General features: G+C 39.5%; 1 protein-coding gene across 1 annotated transcript in view; it reads left to right on the top strand.

Annotated features, from left to right (window-relative positions):
* LOC127420188 (zinc finger protein OZF-like) overlaps window positions 1-24,256 on the top strand; it is a 40,174-nt gene extending 15,918 nt beyond the window's left edge. Inside the window, exons 3-6 of the mRNA XM_051662242.1 lie at window positions 2,258-3,232; window positions 17,198-17,306; window positions 17,391-17,542; window positions 24,198-24,256. Of these exons, the coding sequence (XP_051518202.1) occupies window positions 2,258-3,232; window positions 17,198-17,306; window positions 17,391-17,542; window positions 24,198-24,256 (1,295 nt within the window). The remainder of the gene's footprint in view (window positions 1-2,257; window positions 3,233-17,197; window positions 17,307-17,390; window positions 17,543-24,197) is intronic.
* Window positions 24,257-25,649: the final 1,393 nt, after the last annotated feature.

Here is a 25,649-nt window from a genome sequence, read left to right as displayed (position 1 = left end):
ATTTCTCCTGAGGTTACCTGTGGGTTTTTCTTTGTATCCCGAACAATTCTTCTGGCAGTTGTGGCTGAAATCTTTCTTGGTCTGTCTGACCTTGGCTTGGTATCAAGAGATCCCTGAATTTTCCACTTCTTAATAAGTAATTGAACAGTACTGACTGGCATTTTCAAGGCTTTGGATATCTTTTTATATCCTTTTCCATCTTTATAAAGTTCCACTACCTTGTTACGCAGGTCTTTTGAGAGTTCTTTTCTGCTCCCAATGGCTCAGTATCCAGCCTGCTCAGTGCATCCACATGAGAGCTAACAAACTCATTGACTGTTTATACACAGACACTAATTGCAATTTAAAAAGCCACAGGTGTGGGAAATTAACCTTTAATTGCCATTTAAACCTGTGTGTGTCACCTTGTGTGTCTGTAACATTGCCAAACATTCAAGGCTATGTAAACTTTTGATCAAAATTTAACAATTTCTGCCAGGGTATGCAAATTTTAAAAAAATAGATTGTGTGTCAAAAACAAGATTATAAAGACCACATTCCAACATTAGTGCAACCCTCAAAACCCGAACATCCCCCAGAACCAAACAAACAGAAAAAGGAAAAACGTGCGCATTAACCCCACACACGACAGCGCCAACTGGCGCCCATCCCTCCAAACTCAAACATTCCATGCACACCTACAAGAACCCCTGCACAGCAAATATTACACAGCAAAAGATAATCAATAAAACAAACTCCAGCCAATAGGTGGAATAAACACAAAGAATGTGTAGATTCATCTATAAAACTGTCCTGAAGGTGTGTTACTCTACAAAAATAAACTCCAGCCAATAGGCGGAACCAGCACAAAAAAAGCAGGCAGATTCTTCAAACAGTCAAGCAAATGTTCAGTGAGCCGGTCCACTCGGCTACAATGTGAGTACAACAAGATGACTTACTCACTCCATTGACTTTATGAAGGACATCGCTTGCTGTGAGCAATCCATAGCATCTTTTCTCAATTTGGCCGGGAATATCAGTGCAAAAGCGACCTTCCTTTGATGTAAAGGTTTCTTTCATTCCTTGAATCGATCACGTTTCTCTCGTCAAGTTCGCAAAGTCTGGGAACAAGAAAATGCTGTGGTTCTTCCGAGAAAGCCTTCCTTTACTCCTTGCCTCGTGTAACACAAGATCTTTATTGGATGATCTCAGAAATTTGAGCAGAATTGATCGGGGCCTGTCTCCCTCCGTGGATTGCCGAGCAGGAACCCTGTGAGCTCGCTCAATTTCCAGCTTATGGCCTGCTATGTCAAGCAGATTCGGAAAGAGCCCATCCTGGAATTTCACTGTATCCTGTCCCTCTACTCCCTCCGGGACTCCATGTCCTCCAACTTCTCCCAGACACACTCCAAATCCACCTTGGTTGCTAGCGGATTAGCAGATAATTTCCTCTTTGATGACTCCAGGTAATCGATCTGTTTCTCGGCATCCCCCACTCTTGTAACCATATCAGTGAACTTTGCCTCCATGGCAGTGATCGATCGACGTATCACAGCAAGATCCTCCAAGTCAGTAATGACCTTCGTCAGCATTACCGACATGTTCAGCATCTCTCGTCGCATTTCCCGCACCTCTCCGACCAAATCGACTCCCATTCCCGCAGCCTGCTCGGGGGCATCAACTTGAGCACGCAAGTGTCTTTTAATGTCTCCAGAGCCCGAGGATTTTGAATTCTTTGACATATTGTCCTCCTAGACCAGTTATGGAACAGAGTGTATCGAATCTCACTGGGTTATGTCATAAAAATAATTACAATTAGCAAAGTGCGCAGAGCTCACCGTTCACACGTCTGATCCTCGCATGGAGGCACGTGACTCTATCCCTTTGCAGTGGTCTCTTAATTTTTTCCAGAGCTGTATATATATTTGTATTATGTGTTATTATATTAAATTGTGTGGGATATCATAATTATATCTGTTCTCTGGATATCGTATCGACCATTAAAAAACCCATAACAGTCAACCACTAGTTAAAACAACTTGTATATCAAATCACAATAATAAAATAAAAAAATCATAATACATATTGAATTGGCATCTAAAGATCGTTGTAATATCAAATTGGGAGGTCTGTGGCAATTTACAACCCTAAAAAAAACTAGACATTTGTTGTGTTTTGCCATAAATTAAATTAGGGTTCAGTTTGATTTTTTTTTTTTTTTTTTTTTACATTTGTCTCTCTTGAATTGATTTTTGTCAATTTACTGTGTTCATTTCAGAGCTGATTGAAGTCAAAGAGGAAAGTCAAGAGCTGAATGAAGTGGAGGAGAAACTTCAGTATCAGAAACATGATTTCTCAACTGGAAAAGAATCTTTGAGTTGCTCAAAGACTAAGAAGAATGTATCACCAAAAAAGCCTCAAAGAAGAGCAGCAAAAAATACTTTCACCTGCTCACAGTGTGGAAAGAGTTTCCCATATAAAAGCTGGCTTCATAGACACCTGAGAGTTCATGCTGGAGAGAAACCTTACACGTGCCATCAGTGTGAAAAAAGTTTCACTATTAAAGGAAACCTTAATGCACACATGAAAACTCACACAGGAGAGAAGCCTTACACGTGCCATCAGTGTGGAAAAGGTTTTAAATGTAAAAAATATCTTAAGGTGCACACAAGAGTTCACACTGGAGAGAAGCGTTTCTCATGCCATCAGTGTGGAAAAAGTTTTCTTCAAAAAGAGCAGCTTAATATACACATGAGAATTCATACAGGAGAGAGGCCTTACATGTGCCATCAGTGTGGGAAAAGTTTTGCTTCTGCTGTCCGTCTCAAAGATCATCTCCGCTGTCACTCTGGAGAAAGGTCATTTGAATGTGATAAATGTGGTAAAACTTTTGTTTTGAATTCAGGCCTAAAACGACATATGAAAACTCACACAAATGAGAAGCCTTACAAGTGTTCTTTTTGTGGAAAGAGTTTTGTACACCTGTTCTATTTTAAAGAGCACCAGAAAATGCATACTGGCGTGAGGGATCATGTGTGCTTTGAATGTGGGAAGACCTTTATTAGAGCCAGCATATTGAAACAGCACCAAAGAATTCATACTGGAGAAAAACCTTACAAGTGCTCACACTGTGGAAAGAGTTTCACTTGGCAAATAAGCTTGAAAGCACATGAGAGAATCCATACGGGAGAGAAACCATACCACTGCTCTTCATGTGGGAAGAGTTTTAACCAATCAGGTCACCTACAGAAACATGTAAAAAAGAATTGCCCAAGTAGTCACAGTGAGTAAAACTCGTCTTCAGGCCCAGCGGTATCAAGTAAATAGTTAATTCTAAATAATAATAGTAAATTCAGATAAACCCAAAGAGGAAATATTTCCCAAAAGAGCTCCATCATCAAAGATAATAACAAAGGATATTTAAGACTTATTCAGAGAACTGAATTTTTGAAGGAATGTTTTTCTATTTTTGAGTGGGCTAAATTATTATTTTAATGGAAACTAAAGAAACTTAAGTTTCTTATTACCTTTAGTAATTAGGGCTGTCACAATTATAAAATTTGGCTCACAATATGTCTAAGAAATAATTGCAATTATCATGATTGTCATACAAATTGTCACCTTAAAAAGTAATTTATTTATATTTAACTTGCCATCAAATAATACAATTAGGATGTGTGATTTCCCTTAAAGTCGGCATGAAACGGAAGTTGCGACCTTCTGTATTGTGACATATTTCCATGTGAAGCGGCTTATCAAAAAAGAAAAACATTTTAGTTTATCCATTAGTTGATTGGATTGTGAAAATATGGGCATTGCATAGCGGAACAGAGGCAGATCTGAATACGTGCATCTCGAGTCAGAGCCGGTTATCAGTGAAATTGATAAGCTATCTCAACACATTTATGATCAAACTGACAACATAAACATGCAAGCACATTGCGGTCTTTGCTTACGAATTGGCTGTAGAAGCTGAAAAACGAGTGAGTAAAAGATAACCATATTTTAACATTTTGAATACCAATACACTACACTAAATACACTAAATATAAAGAAAGAAAAAAAACACTTACTCGTGCTTTGCATACCAAGATAACTGCATTCAAAAATATAAATAAACTCCAGAGGCATCCGAAGCATTGTATTCATTAGTGATCACCTCAGCAATTCAAGCGTATAATGTCTCGAACACAACAAAAATTCGCAGTTATTCCTCCTCATTCGAAATGTAAATTCAAGCCAGCTGAGCCGTAATCAAGGATGTTTGGGTTAAGAAACAATAGTTTTGAAGGAAAATGGATGAAAATCTTCACCAACATGCGACTGACGCTTCGTTCAACTCTATATAAGTTTGTGGTATTTATAAGAAAGGGGCGGGGTTTAAGCTGACTAAATGATTGGAGAAGTCCTGCATTCATCACCAGAGAGAAGTCTGTCGTTTCACTGGAAGATCGTGTTATTACATTTTGATTAAAGATTAAATGAAAATAAAGCATGTATGGATAAATCGTACAGAAAAAGATCAATAGCATGCATTTAGGAAATAGATGAGGTGAATTTTCATTTCATGCTGACTTTAAAGCTTTAAAAACTTATTGATGTCTTAAAAAAATATTTCTAATAATTTCCTTAAATTATGTCTCTCTTTTTGGACAACTTTAGGTATGGTCCATTTTACATTTACACTTTTTTTTTGGCAGATGCTATTTGCACCCTGGTGCAAATAATGGTAGATACTAATTGCACACTGTTGCAAATAGTGTTAGATACTATTTGCACCCATATTTAAATACTAACATACATTATGGGCATCACTGCAGTGTGTTTATTGTGTTTACTGAGAGTCCCACAGACACACTACATTAACACTTACCCCTAAACCTAGCCTTAACCTTACCTTAGAAAAAATAACCTAGGTTTAACTACAGTAACCATGGTTTCACCATTGTATATTTTGTAAATTTTAATGATTACTATATTACTACCATATTACTGTACTAACACTATGGTTAATTGCATTAAAACTATGGTTTCTGCCAAAAAACATGGTTATTACAATATTACTACTGCAGTGCAGTCTACACACAAGCGATGCCGACCAAATCACTGCAATGAAAACATTTATATAAATTTTTATCTATTATTTTATGTAGTATTAAAGGAAATATTAAGAGTGGAAACAGGAAATCGAATGGGAAAAAGAGTGGGACAAATCGTGGATTCCAACAGCAGTTGCTAGGATAATACTACACATTCACACACCGTCTTTACACCCCACGCAACTGCTGCGACACTTATTGATTAGTGTTAGATTGTAGAATCCTATAATCTATGTATTTCCACCTTTTTGCCCCCCAGCACTCTCCGTTGTCCTCTCGCTCAGGAATATGCTTGCAAGGGAAGAGACTCTGACACAAAATTGTTATCAAAGCGTCTTCAAAGGTTTATTGACAATCAAACATATTTATACCAGAAAAGTGCATCGAGGAAAATCATAATGCGTCAATAACAGACATCTCTATCTGTGTGCCAGTCTAAGCTCTCTGCTATCAGAATACCAGTTTATACCAGTTTGTACTAAAAGATGAGCTTAAGAAATCCTTGAGCTTCAGATAAGGAGAGCAGAAGGAACAGAAAAACAAGTGCTACGTGTCAGTAAAGACTGGTGACAATGGAGGCCCAAAATGAAAAAGTAGGCCTGAAACTGTGAGCAAATCTATATTTCTCACAGTGCCCGCTTTGGTTCTAAAAGAACCACGAGGTCTCAGTTTAGTTCAGTAAATGCATGATGAAGAATACCGTATGTGACCTAAACTATTCAAGAGTGGTACTTTACAACCCAGTTTCTCCTTCTGCACTGTCTATTGACCAATCATGGGTCACCTGCTCTCTTACCAATCAGCCGTATTGTATAGTACCATTCTTCGGACAACAAACCAAACATCTCTCTCCCGAACTGACTAGAAGAGAGTAAAAGATTTGCATCCACTAATCTAATTTACCAGTCAAAACAATGAAATTGATTTCAAAAACAAATTGATTACAATTGATTTCTGGTTACACAAATAATAAAAGAGTGGTATTCTTAGTTGTACATAGATTCAGTTCTAGCATGAAAAAGAGCATACTGAGTAGATACAAGGGTATTCATTGCTCTTAATCAAAGACTTAATCAGTGGCAAAATGCAGCAAGCAATAAAGGCGAATATCAAAAGGATTACACCAATGGGTATTAATGCATTTAGAAATAGCTTCTTCCAGCTATTCAGCCAGGCCAAAATAAAATGTCAGCATCAATTACTTCTCTACTTCGTAAATCATTAGCAATTCTTGACATGTTCTGCAAACCTTCATCAATCAAATGGCCATCATTATCAGGGATAAATGTACAGCATGTTACTCCTACAAGAATACAAACTCCTTGAGCAGCAGTTAACTGATCTAACACAAGCAGGGCAGTGAGTCGGAGCCCCCGCAGTTATTCCTTTGCTGCAATCAGTGTGTTAGAGGTGCTATTGATGAAGGAGATTAGCTCATATCTGGTGACTTCTACTTCCATTTGTAGTTGCATAATTCCCACACCAGGGAATAATGCTTCAAAGAATTTCTCAGTGGTAGACCATAGGCGATGTTCCATAGGTACAGGATTGTCTCTTTCAAGGCTAGAGGTTTGTACTCTAGAAGAGGGGTCATGCACATTTCTTGTGTGTGGATTTTGTGGATGTCTCAGTATCAGTCCGTAGTCTGCGAGAGTGACTAGTGCACATCTCCCTATCCAGTCCCTTGGCAAAGCGATGTAGACCTTTGAGCTGCAAAGCCAGTACCAGTTTTCCAAATTTCTCATTCCTCCAGGGCCAGATGCTAACTCGTGACAGGTAACACCTGAAGGTGTTGTCTGACACCAGAAGTTGAATGTCTTCGTATCACTTCTATGAAAAGCTTGTTCATCAACTTGACAGTACATTACGCGTTTGAGGCATTTGTTTGTTGGAAGTTCACCCACAGAGACACTGCCTTTTAACATTCTCCATGCAGATGTCAAATTTGGATTCTTGTGCAAAAGGTGGACTTATCATTAATGGACTAGGGCTATTTGGCAAGGATTTAATGACCCCTAATCCAGCACAATGGACAGTTAAACTCCTCTTTGATGCATCTGAAACCAGCCAACAGCTGTAGAAGAAAAGGCAGTCCATGTCTTTTTCCGTTATGTTTTGAATTACTGTAAAGTGAGGGATCATGGTGCTATGGGGGATGTATGTGCATACATTGCAATCACCTTTCTGTCCTTGATGTCTAGCAGTGTAGTTTGCTAAGTGCCACCACAAATTTGTTGCATATGAGTGGGGTGGGTCAGGATGTTCCAGCCATTCCTCTTCTCCTGTCTTTATCTCCATGTTTACAAGGGCAAGGAAGAAAACAATTCAAGTGGGTTATCATGGCTACTGGGTATCTGCTTAGTCTTTTTAAGATATTTCAGAATGGCCCTCAATCTCAGATTCTCCCGATCTCAGTGGCTCTCTCTCTCCTGGGGCTGCTTTCACTCATCCAGCATGGATCCACTGCGGCTGCAAGTCAGTCAGCACCCCGGTCCGTGTGAGAGCAATGACAGTCCTGGGTCCCAGGTACCTTGGCTCTCCGACCTTAGTGGGCTTCAAACACTTCACCAACACCTGCTGTCCTGGAACAAATGAATGAGTCGGCTTTTCTGTGGGCGTAGGAAGAGACAAAGAAATATCGCCATTGATTCCATTCAAAATCTTAATTAGGGAATCCACATAATCTGAAATCAGCACCTCCACTTCTCCTGTGGAAAGATTGCCAGCGTGACCTTTGATCCATGGGGTCGGGAAAGGTCTACCCATTAATATTTCAAAAGGTGACATCTTTGTGGTTGAGGATGGGGTCATTCTTATCTCTGTTAACACCATAGGAAGTACATCTACCCACTTTAATCCCATATCTAAGCAGGCTTTAGTTATTCTCTCCTTAACGGTTCTGTTAGTCACAAGCATATACTTATTGTTGCCATGAGGTGGCATGCGTGTGAATTCTATCTGTAGATGCTGGAAAGGCAGTTCCGGAAGTGGGAGGGATTTGTGGGCCACTGATTTATGCCTATTCGTCTGGGCGCATACCACGCAGGAATCTAGCAAAAAAGAGACAATCTTTCTCACATTCAGGATACAGTACAGTTTGTTAATGTTTTGAACAACTTTCTCCTTGGCAACGTGTGATATACCATGATAGTGTCTGCACAACATTACTAGAGCAGTGTTTGGAAGTGCTAATCTGCTTTGTCTCTCAAAAATCCTTGTGCATCAGGTTTTACATCATTCGCAGCCCAATGTTCTAAATCACTCTGACTTGGGTTTGCTTGTAAAACTTTAATGTCTAAATCCTCAGTTAACGTATAATTCATCATAGGCACGTCCGTGCCCGCTTTGTCCAGAAATGGACTTACAATTCCTTCCTTAGCTGAACATTTGGCAACCTCATCTGCAAATCTGTTTCCCTTTGCCTCATCTGAGTCTCCTGCAGCATGTCCGGCAACCTTGACTACTGCCAACTTAGAAGGCAATTGTGCTGCAGATGTAAGCTCGGCCACAATGCTATGATTAGCAATTGGTTTTCCCCCTGAAGTTTTAGAGCTTCTCTTTTCCCATAATTTTGCAAAATCATGCACTTCACCATATGCGTGTTCAGAATCAGTGTATATGTTCACTCACTTAGAGTTCAATTTGCAGTAGCTAATAAAATTGCTTCATACCCTGACCTTTTTTGCGCTGTCATATGTTGAGTCGTTATGTTATGCATTATAGCGCCTACCTGATGAGACGTGTGCACCACAAGGGGGTGTGATAAGACGATTCTTGTACCATGAGAGCTGTGGCAGCCACTGCCTGCAGACAACCAGGAAGTCCTTTTGCAACTGCATCAAGTGTTTTGGACAGGTATGCAACAGGTCTGTAGTTACCACCATGCTCTTAAGCCAGGATCCCCACGGCTATGCCCCCACCTTCATGCACATAGAGAAAAGTTCGGCACCCTGTATCTGCAATAATTCACCAGTCCCAGAAAGCGTTGCATCTGTTTCTTGTTCTTTGGATGAGTGAATGTAGTGATAGTTTTCACTCTGTCTGGAGACAGGCAGACTGCGCCACCTGTGAGGATATGTCCCAAGTATTCCACCTTCCTCTGGACCATTGAAGTTTTGCTTTGGAGGCTTTAAATCCTGCAGCAGCGAGGATAATGCAAACAATGGTGGATGCAACAGCACACAAGTCTTTAGACTGTCCAGCGACCAGAATATCATCTGCGTATTGCAACAGGCAGGTGTCGGGAGGCAGTTGTGCGTTCCTCAGGGCGCCAGCAGAAAACACAGCCGGGGAATCTCTGAACCCTTGAGGAAGGCGCGTCCACATGTATTGGACCCCACCTTGTGTGAATGCGAACAGTGGCTGTTTCACAGGATCCACCGGCACACTGAAAAAAGCAGAACATAAATCAATCACTGTAAAGTATTCATGATTAGATGGAATTGAATTAATGGTAGTCTGCACATCCGGAACAATAGGAGATAATGGCTATTGATCTTCCTAAGGTCCTGGGTTAATCTCCATGTACCATTTGCTTTCTTTACAGGGTTAATGGGCGTGTTGTATGGTGAGTGAGTGGGAACCAGGATGCCCTGCTGGAGTATTTCAGCAATAACTGGTCGAATACCTTCCTCTTTCTCAGCAGAGAGTGCATATTGTTTACAATATAGTGGTGTATCTGTTTGTAGCGCTGCTCTGTTCGGAATGACATCAATAAGTCCTGCCTCGTCTTTGTGAGCGGCCCACAACTTTGGGTTAACGTTAGCTACTTCCTGTGTCTCTTCAGTCTGTGTGTCAGCAGCTATCTCAGCAGTTCACATGTCTGTAGTGAGAGAGAAAACTGCAGGAAAAGAGTTGTACAGAGTTATCATCAAATTAGATTTTTGCACCAATCTTATGCATTAAGTCACGTCCGAGCAATGAGAACGGTGAATTAGGAATGATAACATTTGTGGAGCTTTCATTGGAACCTGGACGAAAGCATGCATTTTAGAATCTGTAAACGCCCCTGCACTAGACAGTTCACGCAGCCTACGTCCCATATCCTCAACTGAAATATCACCTAAATTAGTGGTTGTGATTCTAATTAAAGAGGCGATCTCTTTGTCCATGTTATTTAAAAGTGTGAGAAACAACTGTCTATGAGCTCCCGTGATTAGTAGGGCTGACTCTTCAGTCCATGCCTGCTTAAACCTGATAAAGAACGCAGTTGGTGTTTCATTCTTCTTTTGTTTGGTATTAGCAGCATATGAAATGTCTTGTTTTGATGTGAAATTTATGCAAGTGTTTAAAGAATCCTTCAACAAAGGCAGTAGATGCCATAATAATTCTGGCGGTTCAGTTACCTCATCTTTACTTCTAGTCACCACTTTGTTAGTTTCAACGGGCATGTAATTTTTTGGATCTAGTGCGGGCACCTCTTTTATCAACTCACATTCATTGCATTCCAAAGGGAGAGTTTTAGAGAGTATGAAACGATAGTCTCTGCTTGTAAGCTGACTATGTGGGTTCTAGCCACTGATGTGGGTTCTTAAGGGGTTTGGAAGTTCTTTACAGATAGCCATTGCTTCTGTCACCGAGAGAGAAGATCTTTTGTAACCATTTGGGACTTGTGCGAATGGAAACGCATGGACAGAGCTAACAGGTGGGGGATTGATAGTCTGTGTAAGGAGTGTTTTTTCAGCACACGATATCTCATGAGAGATGTTTTGACTTTTCAACAGCGTGGTTTGATTAGGGTACAGTTGTGGTTTTACAACAGACTCATACTGCGGCAGTGGCCGATCCTGTGTGTCTCCCAACTCTGTGCACTGAGGGGGAGAGACACAAGGAGGGGCACTTGGCGGAGAGGTTAGACCTAGAGCAACTTAAGCAGCAGAAGCGTGCTGGGCCCATGACCCAGAGATCGATTGTTGATTCTGACTACTGTTCTTTTTTTCTCTCGGTGCCCTTCTCCCAAAATGGCTTCATGTCTTTCTATATAGAAAATGAAGTTTTCATGTAATTATAATCCCATGTTGGGTCTTCCCAGCCTCCTGTGACAATAGATTTCATGCTGGCCATGTCTGCATTTTTTAAATGAACCTTCCCTTGGATAAAACGGTTCTGTGTTAAAGCCTTTATTATTTCTGAACATCCAGTCTCTGGGTGTTTCCCTCGGCATTGGCTGACTTATCTTGTTCCCCATTCTCACAACTCAACAAAGATGTTTCCTCCTCAGTGATACAATAAACACAATCAATTTGATGACCAAATATTCTGCAAAAAATATTTTTAGGCTTTACTTTGCTCTGACCACTCTTTTTGGTATAAAGAGGGACTTAGTTTCCTCAAAATTAATTCATGAGCGAAGAAAAGTTTCAGAAAATTATTTTATCTTTTCCTCTTCCCACGTCTATAGCTCGTGAGGCTCCCACTTCCCAATGGAAGAACCGATCTGTTATAATAACATATACTGAAATATGTTAAAGATCTTTTGGGCGAAAACTAATGTATTTCTCTGCGGACAGGAGTGAAAACAAAAATATGTTTCTCTTACCTGTCTGGAGAAATCCCCGTACTGGCCACCAGAGTTGTTATATAATCCTATTATCTATGTAGTTCGACCTTTTTGCCCCCAGCACTCTCCGTTGTCCTCTCGCTCAGGAATATGCTTGCAACGGAAGAGACTCTGACACAAAATTGATATCAAAGCGTCTTCAAATGTTTATTGACAATCAAACATATTTATACCAGAAAAGTGCGTCGAGGAAAATCATCATGCGTCAATAACAGACATCTCTATCTATGTGCCAGTCTAAGCTCTCCGCTATCAGAATACCAGTTTATACCAGTTTGTACTAAAAGATGAGCTTAAGAAATCCTTGAGCTTCAGATAAGGAGAGCAGAAGGAACACAAAAACAAGTGCTACGTGTCAGTAAAGACTGGTGACAATGGAGGCCCAAAATGAAAAAGTAGAAACTGAGAGCAAATCTATATTTCTCACAATTAGTTTGTTGTATATTTCTTTGGTTCCACCAGACTATTGGTGTGCAAATAGCTGCACTGTGTGGCAGATGCTATTTACACCGGGGTGCAAATAGACACTCTTTATTTTTATTTCATTTTATTTTTTTTGGAACCCATCTAACCTGAATGGCTATTATTATATTATGATATGCAATAGTAAAATATTTCTGTTTTAAATGTATCACTTTCACCCATTATTTTATGGCTGTCCGATTAAACCCACAAGCCCTTATTTCTCATGAAGACTGAAGGAAGAGATTCTGTGTTTTTGAAAAAAGATTTCTTTATTCTATCATCTTCACAGAAATAAAGCATTCTTCTCTTCATCTGTGTCACTTTGTGTCATTAACACTTCGTGCATGAACCCACAATGACCAAGAACATTTGCTATTTGCCACAATTGTTAAATTGAAGTGAAACAGGAATGCTTCGCGTTCACTATCAAAATCCTAGCGTATGTTTTTGCAGGAGTTTAGCATGAACGGCCGCAGATGCCATGTGCATAACACAGTGGAAGTGGTTAATCTTTACAAAATCTGAGGTCTGTTGGTCCATACAATGCAAGTGATTGGGGACTATAATTTTGAAGCTCTAAAAAGCACAAAAAGTCAGCATAAAAGGAATCAATATACACTATATTGCCAAAAGTATTCGCTCACCCATCCAAATAATTGAATTCAGGTGTTCCAATTACTTCCATGGTCACAGGTGTATAAAATGAAGCACCTAGGCATGCAGACTGCTTCTACAAACATTTGTGAAAGAATGGGCCGCTCTCAGGAGCTCAGTGAATTCAAGCGTGGTACTGTGATAGGATGCCACCTGTGCAACAAGTCCAGTCGTGAAATTTCCTCGCTACTAAATATTCCACAGTCAACTGTCAGTGGTATTATAACAAAGTGGAAGCGATTGGGAATGACAGCAACTCAGCCACGAAGTGGTGGGCCACGGAAAATGACAGAGCGGGGTCAGCGGATGCTGAGGCGCATAGTGCACAGAGGTTGCCAACTTTCTGCAGAGTTGATCGCTACAGACCTCCAAAGTTCATGTGGCCTTCAGATTAGTGCGTAGAGAGCTTCATGGAATGGGTTTCCATGGCCGAGCAGCTGCATCCAAGCCATACATCACCAAGTGCAATGCAAAGCGTCGGATGCAGTGGTGTAAAGCACGCCGCCACTGGACTCTAGAGCAGTGGAGACGCGTTCTCTGGAGTGACGAATCACGCTTCTCCATCTGGCAATCTGATGGACGAGTCTGGGTTTGGCAGTTGCCAGGAGAACGGTACTTGTCTGACTGCATTGTGCCAACTGTGAAGTTTGGTGGAGGGGGATTATGGTGTGGGATTGTTTTTCAGGAGCTGGGCTTGGCCCCTTAGTTCCAGTGAAAGGAACTCTGAATGCTTCAGCATACCAAGAGATTTTGGACAATTCCATGCTCCCAACTTTGTGGGAACAGTTTGGGGATGGCCCCTTCCTGTTCCAACATGACTGCGCACCAGTGCACAAAGCAAGGTCCATAAAGACATGGATGAGCGAGTTTGGTGTGGAAGAATTTGACTGGCCTGCACAGAGTCCTGACCTCAACCCGATAGAGCACCTTTGGGATGAATTAGAGCGAAGACTGCGAGCCAGGCCTTCTTGTCCAACATCAGTGTCTGACCTCACAAATGCACTTCTGGAAGAATGGTCAAAAATTCCCATAAACACACTCCTAAACCTTGTGGAAAGCCTTCCCAGAAGAGTTGAAGCTGTTATAGCTGCAAAGGGTGGGCCGACGTCATATTAAACCCTATGGATTAAGAATGGGATGTCACTTAAGTTCATATGCGTCTAAAGGAAGATGAGCGAATACTTTTGGCAATATAGTGTATGTCTTCTGAAGCAATCCAATTGGTTTTAGGTGAGATAAGACCAAAATGTAATGTCATCTATATCATTGGTTCCCAACCCTGGTCCATGGAGTACCCCCAATGCTGCACAATTTGGATGTCTCCCTTGACGTACTCAATTCTGCTCATGGAGTCCTACTAATGAGCTGATGATTTGAGTCAGGTGTGTTAGATAAGGGAGACATCCAAAATGTGCAGTGTTGGGGGGCTCCAGGACAAGTACTGGAAACAGTTGATCTATATGGAGTGATTGTAACATCAGATAACTGTGAATTTTAGGTGTTTTGGTCACTAAATGATGCCCTACTGTCTGTTCCCTTTTCAGGGGAAAAGCATACATTAAACATGAAGGCTGATAGTCATGCCAGTTAAACTGAAAGTTTCCTCAGTAGTGATCCATCGAATTGTAACTTGTGCTCTTCCATTGTTTTCCCCCCTCATTGGAACAAAACCGTATTTGCAGAGATGTTATTACTAGCTGACTCAGTCAGGAGAAAGACTGAAAGGTAAATGGTGTGTTAATGAGTAGGTGTTTGTGTTTGTATTTCGTTGAATGAGTTGTTCATGGATATCTTATTTTGGCTTTGTCTCTGCACGGATTTGATTGAAAAAAATAGCTTGTAAACTGTTACTATAAAATAATGTCTGCTAATCTCTTCTATAACAAACAATGTGATTTACTCATTAGTGAAAGCTGTTTGAATTGATTTAGTCATTTAGGGAGCTACTGGTTAGTTTGTATGCTCACTGAAACATTAGATTTTATTTATGTAGGTACATTTACTGATGAAAATGATAGTGGTACTTGCCGTGTAGGGTTCCCACAGAACAATGCAGTGCAGTTTTCCAGTCATGGAAAATGATAAAAAATACCTAAATGTCCTGGAAAATAATTATTTGTCCTGGAAAATATTTTAGTATAATAAAACGGTTTGACTGTTGCTAGCAAGGTTTTCTTTACATGTACAAAAACATGGTAACAATCGGCAGGGTTGGACTGGCCATTGGGAGCACCAAGCGATTTCCCGGTGGGCTGCTGGGTAATTTGGGCCAGCCCGCTGCTGCGCAAGTACCGGTCCGTCCTACAGGCGATATAGGCGGCCACCCTGGACTCCAGCATGCCTGCGTGGACCTCATAACAAGATAAGCCAATAAAATGCCTTTTATTTTGAAATTATTTACACATGAGCGCATCAACTCTGTACCTCGTGTGGACCTCATTATTTGATAAACAAATGCAAATCACAATAATGGTGATAACCAAAAAACATATTAAGTATAAAATGAGCTCTGAATAATCACTAAATGACAAATAACTCCAAGTTACAACAAATACAATAACAGTAGCATAAATAAAATCGGCAAACTGTAAAGCTATGAGCAGTACATAGTAATTTTCATAATTTATTTATACTGCAAAGCATTTCTGGGAGCTAAAGCACGGCTTGCTGAATTATGTTCACGCATGATAAACATGCAGAAAATAAGTCATGAAAAAATATTAGTTTTTGAGACTTTGAGGTTTATTTTGTTTAAAGAATAGCAGAACCAATGCTTGTCAAAGCATAGGGCCTTTCACTTTTTCTCAAGAATAATCTGGGGAAGGAATTATGACACTGCAGAAATAAAGACACAACAAATTCACATAGAGTGAAAATAGAAGCAATGAATCTGCAAAATATCTGCAAAGATCTACACTTTAAAAGGTATGTTTATTTATTTACTTTTTTTTTTTTTACATATATTTTATATTTGTATATTTATATATATGTACATATTCTGGACAAATTTGTTTTCATTGATTTTTTAAAAATAAACATTTACACATAGTTAAACATTTACACATGTGAGTAATTGACATGAAATTTTAAGCATTGCCATCAGTGTCCTGCTGTGTGACACATTCTTCATCTAACTATTTTAAACCACATTTTATTATCTTGTATAGCTATATATACATATATAATATACAGGGTTGGGAGGGTTACTTTTGAAATGTATTCCACTGATTACAGAATACATGCTGTAAAATGTAATTTGTAATGTATTTCATTAGATTACTCAAGGTCAGTAACGTATTCTAAATACTTTGGATTACTTCTTCAGCACTGGTAGATTTTTTCACTTGTTTTGACTATAAAAACTCTGCCAGTACAGTAAGACAAAATACACATTAAAAATACATTCTCTGAAAAACCTAAATATCTTATGCAGTGTTGTTTCTAAAACAATAAATCAAACTGATCTTGTTTTAAGGATTTTTAGATATTTTTACAGGAAAACAATACAAAAATTATCAAGAATACGATTTTTGCCCCAATATCAAAGGTCTTACTAGAAAAAAGAAATTATGATCTAATGTGAATTTTCTTGATAAAAAAATATGAAACATGTGAATGTAAAATGGCTATAAATAGCATTTTAGCTTAGCGTAAAGCTGACAATTTACACAAGGTTTATTTCTATTTCTTCTGCTCCAAACTTCAGACTTCTCTGTCTGCTTGTATGAATGTAACACATCATAAGAAAGTGTTTCACCGCTGTTCAAATGCACTTTGGATCGCATCATTTATATGGATAAATGTTTTCTATCTAAATATTAAATGAAACAAATGACAATAAAATGCAAAGTAATCTCTTTAGTAATCAAAATACTTTTTTGAATGTAACTGTATTCTAATTACCAATGATTTAAATTGTAACTGTAGTGGAATACAGTTACTTATATTTTGTATTTTAAATACGTAATCCTGTTACATGTATTCTGTTACTCCCCAACACTGATAATATATTATTATTATACTTGTTGTTTCCACAACCTCATATTAACTAAGACAGTAGTTTATTTGAACTTCTAGAAAAAAGTTGAAAGGTTTCAAAGATCTTTAAAAACTTTGAAGAAATGCTGACTTGTCACAACACCTAAAATACAAACTTTCCTTTGTCTTTAATGTACATTTTAACCTAACATCTGTGTGTTTGGAAAAAAGTTTTCTGACACGTTAATTGTCTGATCTATAAAATACTTACAGGTGCATCTCAATAAATTAGAATGTCGTGGAAAAGTTCATTTATTTCAGTAATTCAACTCAAATTGTGAAACTCGTGTATTAAATAAATTCAGTGCACACAGACTGAAGTAGTTTAAGTCTTTGGTTCTTTTAACTGTGATGATTTTGGCTCACATTTAACAAAAACCCACCAATTTGTGTCTTAATAGACACATGAGACTTAACACAGGAGAGAGGCCTTATGCATGCCATCGGTGTGGAAAGAGTTTAATACAGAAAGCACATGTTAATAAAAACATGAGAATTCACACAGGAGAGAAGTCTTATATGTGCCCTCAGTGTGGAAAAAGTTTTGCAAATGCAGGCTATATCAAGAATCATCTCTGCCATCACTCTGGAGAAAGACCATTTGAATGTGATCAGTGTGGTAAAACATTTGTTGAGGATTCAGGCCTAAAAGGACATCTGAAAAACACGCAAATGAGAAGCATTTCTTTTTGTGGAAAGAGTTTTGCAGACCTGTCCTATTTGAAAGAATGCCACAAAATAAATACTGGTGTGAGGGATCATATGTGCTTTGAATGTGGGAAGACCTTTATTAGAGCCGGCAAATTGACAGAGCACCAAATAATTCAAAACCTGAAAATGCACGAGAATTCACACTGGAGAGAAACCATACCACTGCTCTTCATGTGGGAAAAGTTTCAACCAATTAGATCAGCTACAGAAACATGTAAAAAGGTATTGCCCAAGTGATCACAGTGATTAAAAATGACCTTAATGGAAACAAATGCATATATATATTTTTTTTTATCAAGTATTTTTTTTTTCTATCTTTGCTGTTGACTAAAACTGTTGTTCCAGTAAAAATAATCCTTTAGCCTTCATATTCAGTTGTCCACAGTTCTTGTTGAATAGCCTCCAGGTTTTGAAGGGTCTTTGGTTTTATTGCATGGCGAATGTAGCATTTTCTTTAGTAAAGCAAATGCTAAACTGGATTTAGTTTTTATAAACAAAATGTTGTAACTGTACAGTGTAATTTTCAGTTCCCTTTCATGTCACTCACTTGATGTTACATCAATGATATGATAGTAGGGTTCGCTTCTGATAGAAAAAGGTTGGTTTGGTTTTGGTTGACTAGTTTTCAAAGTACGTAGGTTGTAACACCACAAAAGAAACAGCACTAGGGAATTGCTGGGGGAAAACACAAAGGAAGACATTGCTTTAAACTTCTAGGGATTCAATGTTATTTCCATTGTCTAGGACAGGATAGGCATTGTAGAAAGGGTTGATCAGTTTTTTTTTATTATTATTATTATTTTGACTGGTGAAATATGGACTAACATGGTAGATGCTTTTCCATTAGTTCCATTAATATCTGTTCAGCTAATTTAGAACTGGGCTGAGTTCTTTCTGAGGCAGTGCCGGTCAACTGATTAGGCGACATAGGCAACCGCCTAGGGCGCCATTTCTTTGGGGGCACCGATCTACTGAGCCAATTTCAGCATTTGTCCAATTTGTTTCGAACAAAATGCTCCCTGCGCATTACAATAACGTGTTGTGGCGCCCTCCACAGAACATATAGATCATGTAGTGAATGCCTTACTACCATACTACTCTTGCTGTTTCTGTTATATCTGTGTATAGTATGCCATTTTGAACACATTTTGAGTGCAGGACTCGTGATTCAGAGAGTTGTCCAATGCGTGAGTAATAATCACTCTTTTAAGTGGGTTCTTTTCAAAGTGCTGAAACGTTTGAAGCGCTTTGTCACGCAGTAAAACAGTTACGGGATGTGTTAGAAGACAGTGATTAAAAACAACTCAGAATGAAGTGGATATTTACTTACAATCCATTAAACAAAACCTGCAACTTCATTCAATCATTTGCCAGTGATGAAGAGGGTCATGTGCGAGTGCAGCCTGTGAGTGATTGTCTTCTGCAGGGAAATAAATCTAAACAAAAGTGTATCAAAATACTAACATTACAAGAAAGCACTTAAAAGTACCAAAAATTACCAAGTCAATGAAGGCAAGCTCCTATATATCGCCAACATCTGCGAATTTGCATTTATTGATACTGGATCATTTCACGTGAACTTGCTGCATTTTGTCAATGTCAAAGTGTCTGTTATGAGATTTTCAGCAGAGTCCCGGACATTTTGGAAATGCTGGCCGGGATTTCTAAGAGTCTCCACAGGTATGGTCACTCTACGTACACAGTTACAGAGATATAAATTTACTTAAACAGTGATAAAAGTCAGGGTGCGTATAAATAGCCAAACAAGGCAGTTCAGTGAGGATGGCAAAAGGGCGGTGAGAGAGAGAGTGACGCATGGCTATTCATTTGGAATTATCACTCCCAGATCAACGCATCACTAATCTATTTCTAACCAAACTACTCTCCTTTGGTCTACCCGCTGTCTCTCTACACTCTACGTTACGCGTCCACTAGCATGGCAGAAATCCGCTCAATGCCCTCAACATAAAGGCCCAGGCCTTTGTTTTTGCACATTACGGATCGGTTCGTGACTTTTCGACCGCGTTGCCTTTGCGAATATACTCTTCTGACCTCGAGCGAATATGAACGCCTTTGATGCATGCACACTACAACTTTGTGATACTCTTTTATTACAGTCAGTGGCAGGTGCATGCTTCAGCGACGTGCACAGCCAAGGACCACATGCATGGGTCAAGAAAATATTGGCAGCGCGCGGATGATGACGCAATTTGCATCACACATACTATGTGCGGAGCGATCCGCAATGCAGACACCCAAAGTATACTTTGGCAAATGTGTTATATTTTAGGTATTTCAATTGTCACACCCCATTTGCCTCCTGTCGCTTACTCCAATCAAAAATGAACTGGGAACTCTCTGTAACTGCGTGCCATGTAAAATTAATCCTGGATCAAACCGGCAGATCTGAGCATGCACATTGAGCATCTTAATATCAGCTGTGCTCACCTTTACACCGTGATATGTTAATTCCTGAGATTCCCGTGTAAATATACTGTATATGATCTTGCCAATCATCACACATATAAATGGTTTTATTGACCGTAGACAGATAGCAATCAGAGATGATACATATTTGCTGTACCTGTTACAGACGCGCCCTAAAGCTCTGTGTCTCACTCCCCATCTGCCGCTGTCTCCTCTACTTAAATATTTCTGCCACTCCTCACTGGAATGTGTGATTGGTGTGGTGCACAGGTGGAACTTGTTTACCACTTATCTTCCCAGCCTCACTCTGTCCAGACGCTGCTGCTCACCACACCAAATAACTGTATTATTTTTACATAGTCAATCTAAATAGTGTCTTATGAAGTAAGAACTCACTTGACACCCAGCTGCACTTAATCAACTGAACTTTTTTAGTGAGGTGACTGCATAAAAAACCAAGAGAGCCAACAACCAATCAGTTGCAATTAGTATGCAAATTAACAAGGTGAGCCACTGGGAACATTACATCCCCCTTTTTTCAATAAAAATAAAAATATCACATTACTGTACTTATACGTCTCACGCAAGTACAAAACAAGTAACACATTACATTGCAAGGAAGTGGCACAATAAGCATTGTTTTATTTATTTATTTATTTATTTTACAGTATATAACAGCACAACAGATCACATTAGTACAAGTCACCAGGCAATTTCGAGCAATGGGTATGTGATGTGAAGTCTAGTGTGTGTGTGTGTGTGTGTGTGTGATATATATATATATATATATATATATATATATATATATATATATATATATATATATATACACACACGTATATAGTTGAATTCAGAAGTTTGCATACACTTAGGTTGAAGTCATTAACTCTTTTTTTAACCACTCCACAGATTTAATATTAGCAAACTATAGTTTTGGCAAGTTGTTTAGGACATCTACTTTGTGCATGACATGAGTAATTTTTCCAAAAAAATTTTTACAGGCAGATTGTTTAACTTTTAATTGACTATATCACAATTCCAGTGGGTCAGAAGTTTACATACACTAAGTTAACTGTGCCTTTAAGCAGCTTGGAAAATTCCAGAAAATGATGTCAAGCCTTTAGGCAACTACCCAATTAGCTTCTGATAGGAGGTGTACTGAATTGGAGGTGTACCTGTGGATGTATTTTAAGGCCTACCTTCAAACTCAGTGCCTCTTTGCTTGACATCATTGGAAAATCAAAAGAAATTAAAATCAAAAGAACGATTTGATCACATGGAGAAGCGATCTATCCACAGGAGTCTGCAGTTGTGTGTATGTTTGTTTATTTTATTGTTTTACTTTGCTGAAGAGTGGTATTCATTGCTGGACTTGTGCTGTTTGTTTACTGTCTTGAACTCACGTCGCTTAAACGTGTGTTGGTTTGTGTGCAATATTGTTTTGACTTTGTCCCAGGGTATTCACTGCTAGAGCTAGAGTTGTTTGTCCTGTGTGTGTGTGTAAAACTATCGTTGTTTTTTAGTGTCTATAAACAGTGCTTCACTTGATTTAGAGTATTATTTATTGCTAAGTGCAGCATAATTTATTTGTGGCGAACTGAAGTCGCGTTTGTTCCCGTGCTTGTCACCTCGCACCTTAGTTTCCCTTAGTTTCGGTTGCCCACGTGACTAGCTTTGTGCTAAGTAGCATTAAGGCGTGTCCTGCTTTTTTTCACTGAACGGCTACTTGTGTAAAGACCAGCGAGTCAACCTGTGCTTGAGGAGTTGGATGTCCTGCTGTCCTCCTTCCCGGAGGATGGTAGGCCACTTGTGGTTCTTGGTGATTTCAACATACACCACAACAAGCCCCAGACCACTGAACTGAATACTCTTCTGGCCTCATTTGACTTGGAAAGACTACACACCACAGCCACTCACAGATCAAGCAAACAGCTGGACCTCATTTTTACACGCAACTGTACCAACTCAAATATTCGTGTTACTCACATGTCTCTGATCACTTCTTTGTTCAATTCCACATGACTCTCCCATCTACATTAAAACAGACTCCACCTTTGGTTTCCTTTCGCCATAACCTCCGTTCTGTTTCACCCTCTCACCTTTCCACTGCTGTCTCCTATCTCTCTTCCTACACCAAATTTATTTTTCACGCTTGATGTAAACACTGTCACAGACACACTAAGCTCTACTTTAACAACCTGTCTAGACAACATCTGTCCTCTCTCCTCTAGGCCACCACGTGCTACACCACCCAGCCCCTGGCTCTCTGACGTACTTCGTGAACATCGGACTGACCTCAGGGCAGCTGAGAGGAGATGGCGGAAATCTAAAGATCCAGCAGATCTAGGTAAGTATCAGTCTCTGCTTGCAACTTTTTCAGATAACGTTAAATCTGCAAAAAACTCCTATTACCAGAACAAGATCAACAGCACCACAGACACTCGCAGCTTGTTTAGAACATTCAACACACTTCTCTGTCCTCCCCCTCCATCACCTGACACATCACTGACAGCAGATGTCTTGCCACATTGCCACATTTTTTACTAATAAGGTTACAACAATCAGCAATACATTCTCAGCACCACACCCTGTCAAACACCCATTTCCTGTATGCAACTCTTCTGTCTCTATGTTCTCTCCTCTGACTGACACTGAGGTCTCTAAACTCCTCTCCAACCACCCCACCACCTGTTCCCTTGACCCCATTCCTTCTCACCTTCTCCAGGCCATCTCTCCGTCCATCCTACCTGCATTCACACACATAATTAACACATCTCTACTTACAGGCATTTTTCCCACTACATTTAAGCAGGCTCTAGTAACCCCGCTGCTGAAGAAACCCACACTTAACCTCACACAAATAGAATACTACAGACCAGTCTCTCCCCATTCATGGCAAAAACACTTGAAAGGGCAGTTTTCAATCAAATGTCTGCCTATCTCTTACAGAACAAGCTGCTGGATGACAAATCAGTCAGGCTTCAAAAGTGGACACTCCACTGAGACTGCTCTGCTGTCTGTCACTGAGTCGCTGAGACAGGAGAAAGCTGAATACAGATCATCCGTCCTGATTCTGCTAGACCTTTCTGCAGCCTTTGACACAGTCAACCATCAGATCTTACACTCCACCCTCTCTTCGCTGGGCATCACAGGAACTGTGCTTGACTGGTTTAATTCCTATCTCAGGTAGGTCCTTCAAGGTAGCCTGGAGAGGTGAGGTATTCAAGCCACATCAGCTACTTACTGGGGTACCTCAAGGATCAGTGCTTGGGCCACTTCTCTTCTCTATATACACAACATCACTGGGACCCATCATTCAGGCACACTGTTTCTCTTACCACTGCTACGCTGATGACACACAGCTCTACTTGTCTTTCCAGCCCAATGACACCACAGTGACTGCTCGAATCTCTGCCTGCCTGGCAGACATCTCGGCCTGGATGAAGGAACACCACCTGCAACTCAACCCAGCCAAGACTGAACTCCTTGTCTTTCCAGCCAACGCTGCTGTTGAACACAACATCACTGTGCAGCTGGGTGCAACTACAGTAACGCCTTCCAAAACGGTATCTAGGGGTAACCATCGATAGCAAACTAAATTTCAAAGACCGCAAGATCATGTAGATTTACACTCTACAATATCAGGAAGATAAGACCCTTCCTCTCTGAACATGCCACACAACTTCTTGTTCAGTCACTTGTCATAACTAGACTGGACTACTGTAATGCTCTCATTGCAGGCCTCCCTGCATGTGCAATTAGACCCCTGCAAATGATCCAGAATGCAGCAGCACGTCTGGTCTTTAATGAACCAAAGAGAGCGCATGTTACACCGCTCCTCTCTCCACTGGCTGACGGTTAATGCACATATCAAATTCAAGGCTCTGATACTGGCATACAGAAGTCACTGGGTCTGCTCCAGCATACCTAAAATCATTTCTGCAGAGCTACGTGCCCACTAGAAGCCTGCGGTTGGTTAAGGAACGTCGCCTTGTACCAACACAAAGAGGCACCAAACACTTTCCCGGACTTTCGGCTTCATCATACCACATTGGTGGAATGACCTTCCCAACTCCATCCGTGAAGCTGACTCACTTTCTGTCTTCAAAAAAACGCCTAAAAACACATTTATCTCGAAGATCGAATTAGTCTTTGGCATGACATATTCCTTGAATTTGTCATAATATGAATTCAACTTTTTTTGATTCCTCATTTGTTAATTCCCATGTGTTATACACATATCTCCCTTTTTCGTCTACCCACAGGAGTAAGTAGCTGCACATGGTTTCCTCTGACTTGTCATGGAGTGGGCCAGAGAACATGAGCTGAACATGCTGGTGAAATCTCCATGAGTCTGGTAAATTCACAGAATCCCAATTCATCATCGGCGTAGGAATACCCAATGAATCCATTGAACATGTATTTTATGTAGTCACTCTAAATAGTGTCTTATCAAGAAAGAACTCGCTCGAAACCCAGCTGCACTTAATCAACTGAACTCTTTTACTGAGGTGACTGCATAAAAACCATGAGAGTCAACAACCAATCAGCAGTTAGTATACAAATTAACAAGGTGAGCCACTGGGAACATTACAGCAACCACAACATAAATCATGGTTACTACAATGTGGATACTACAGAATTACTGTTTTAAAACCATGGTTTACGCCAAAAAAACATGTACTGTCATGGTTACTACAATATTACAATAGTAAAACCATAGTTTCTGCTATAAAACCATGGTAAATACAGCCTTGGTTGCTACAATATAACTACAGTAGAACCATGATTAATTTTCATATTAATGCTGGTTATTTATTAATAAAAATTACAGAACAATCATATGATTAGTCCTTATTTAGTGTAAATTAAAAAGGAATGTTTTGAAGGTTGATTTCCTCGCAGTGATTTGGTCACAATGAAGGTCAGACTTGAGCGAAGGTTTGATTCGTAACGTAGTAATCATGTTTTTTGGCAGAAGCCATAGTTTAAATGCTATTAACCATATTTGTTACTACAGTAATATGGTGTTAACATAGTAACCATGTTTTAGTGGTTACTATAAAATACCATGGTGATACTATGCTTACTGTATTAAAACCATGATTCATTTTTGTAAGAAGATTAGGTTTAGGGGTAGTGTTGGGTGTCTGTGGGATTGTCTGTGTCAATAAACACACTGCAGTGATGCCCTGTTAGTATTTAATTAGGGGTGCAAATAGTATCTGTCTACCTTAGCGCAAATAGTCTCTGCCTGATTATTATTAAGAAATGCTGCTGTCATCTTTAAATCTCATAGCATCCCATGTTTCTAGGATACAGTAATATTTTGACAGAAGTTCATGTTAAAGCACATAACTTTAAATCTTAGATTCCATTATTATGACTTAATTGACATTTAATAGCAATTTATTAACTAAAGTGTTTGGTTTTTGAATTTTTTTTTTTTTTTAAAGAAAATAGCTGCTGTTTAAAGAAGTTTCTCTTTAGAACTAGAAAATGTAAAGTTGCTTTCAGGTGGATTAGAACCCGCGGCCCCTCTAATTAGTTACCACATGACCACCTAGTCCATCTCTTAACAACAGAGCTGATAAATGAACTTCTCCAGTGATCAACAATATCTCATGACCGAAAGTAGCAGACGTAAAGTTAAATGTATCAAATTTATTATGTAAAATATTTATTTTAGAGATTGAATTGGTCATTAAGAATGACTT

The sequence above is a fragment of the Myxocyprinus asiaticus genome, chromosome 29 (genome assembly GCF_019703515.2).
Source record: "Myxocyprinus asiaticus isolate MX2 ecotype Aquarium Trade chromosome 29, UBuf_Myxa_2, whole genome shotgun sequence".
Classification (NCBI taxonomy): Eukaryota; Metazoa; Chordata; class Actinopteri; order Cypriniformes; family Catostomidae; genus Myxocyprinus; species Myxocyprinus asiaticus.
Note: the sequence above shows the minus strand (reverse complement) of the source record. Positions and strands in the feature narration are given on the sequence as shown.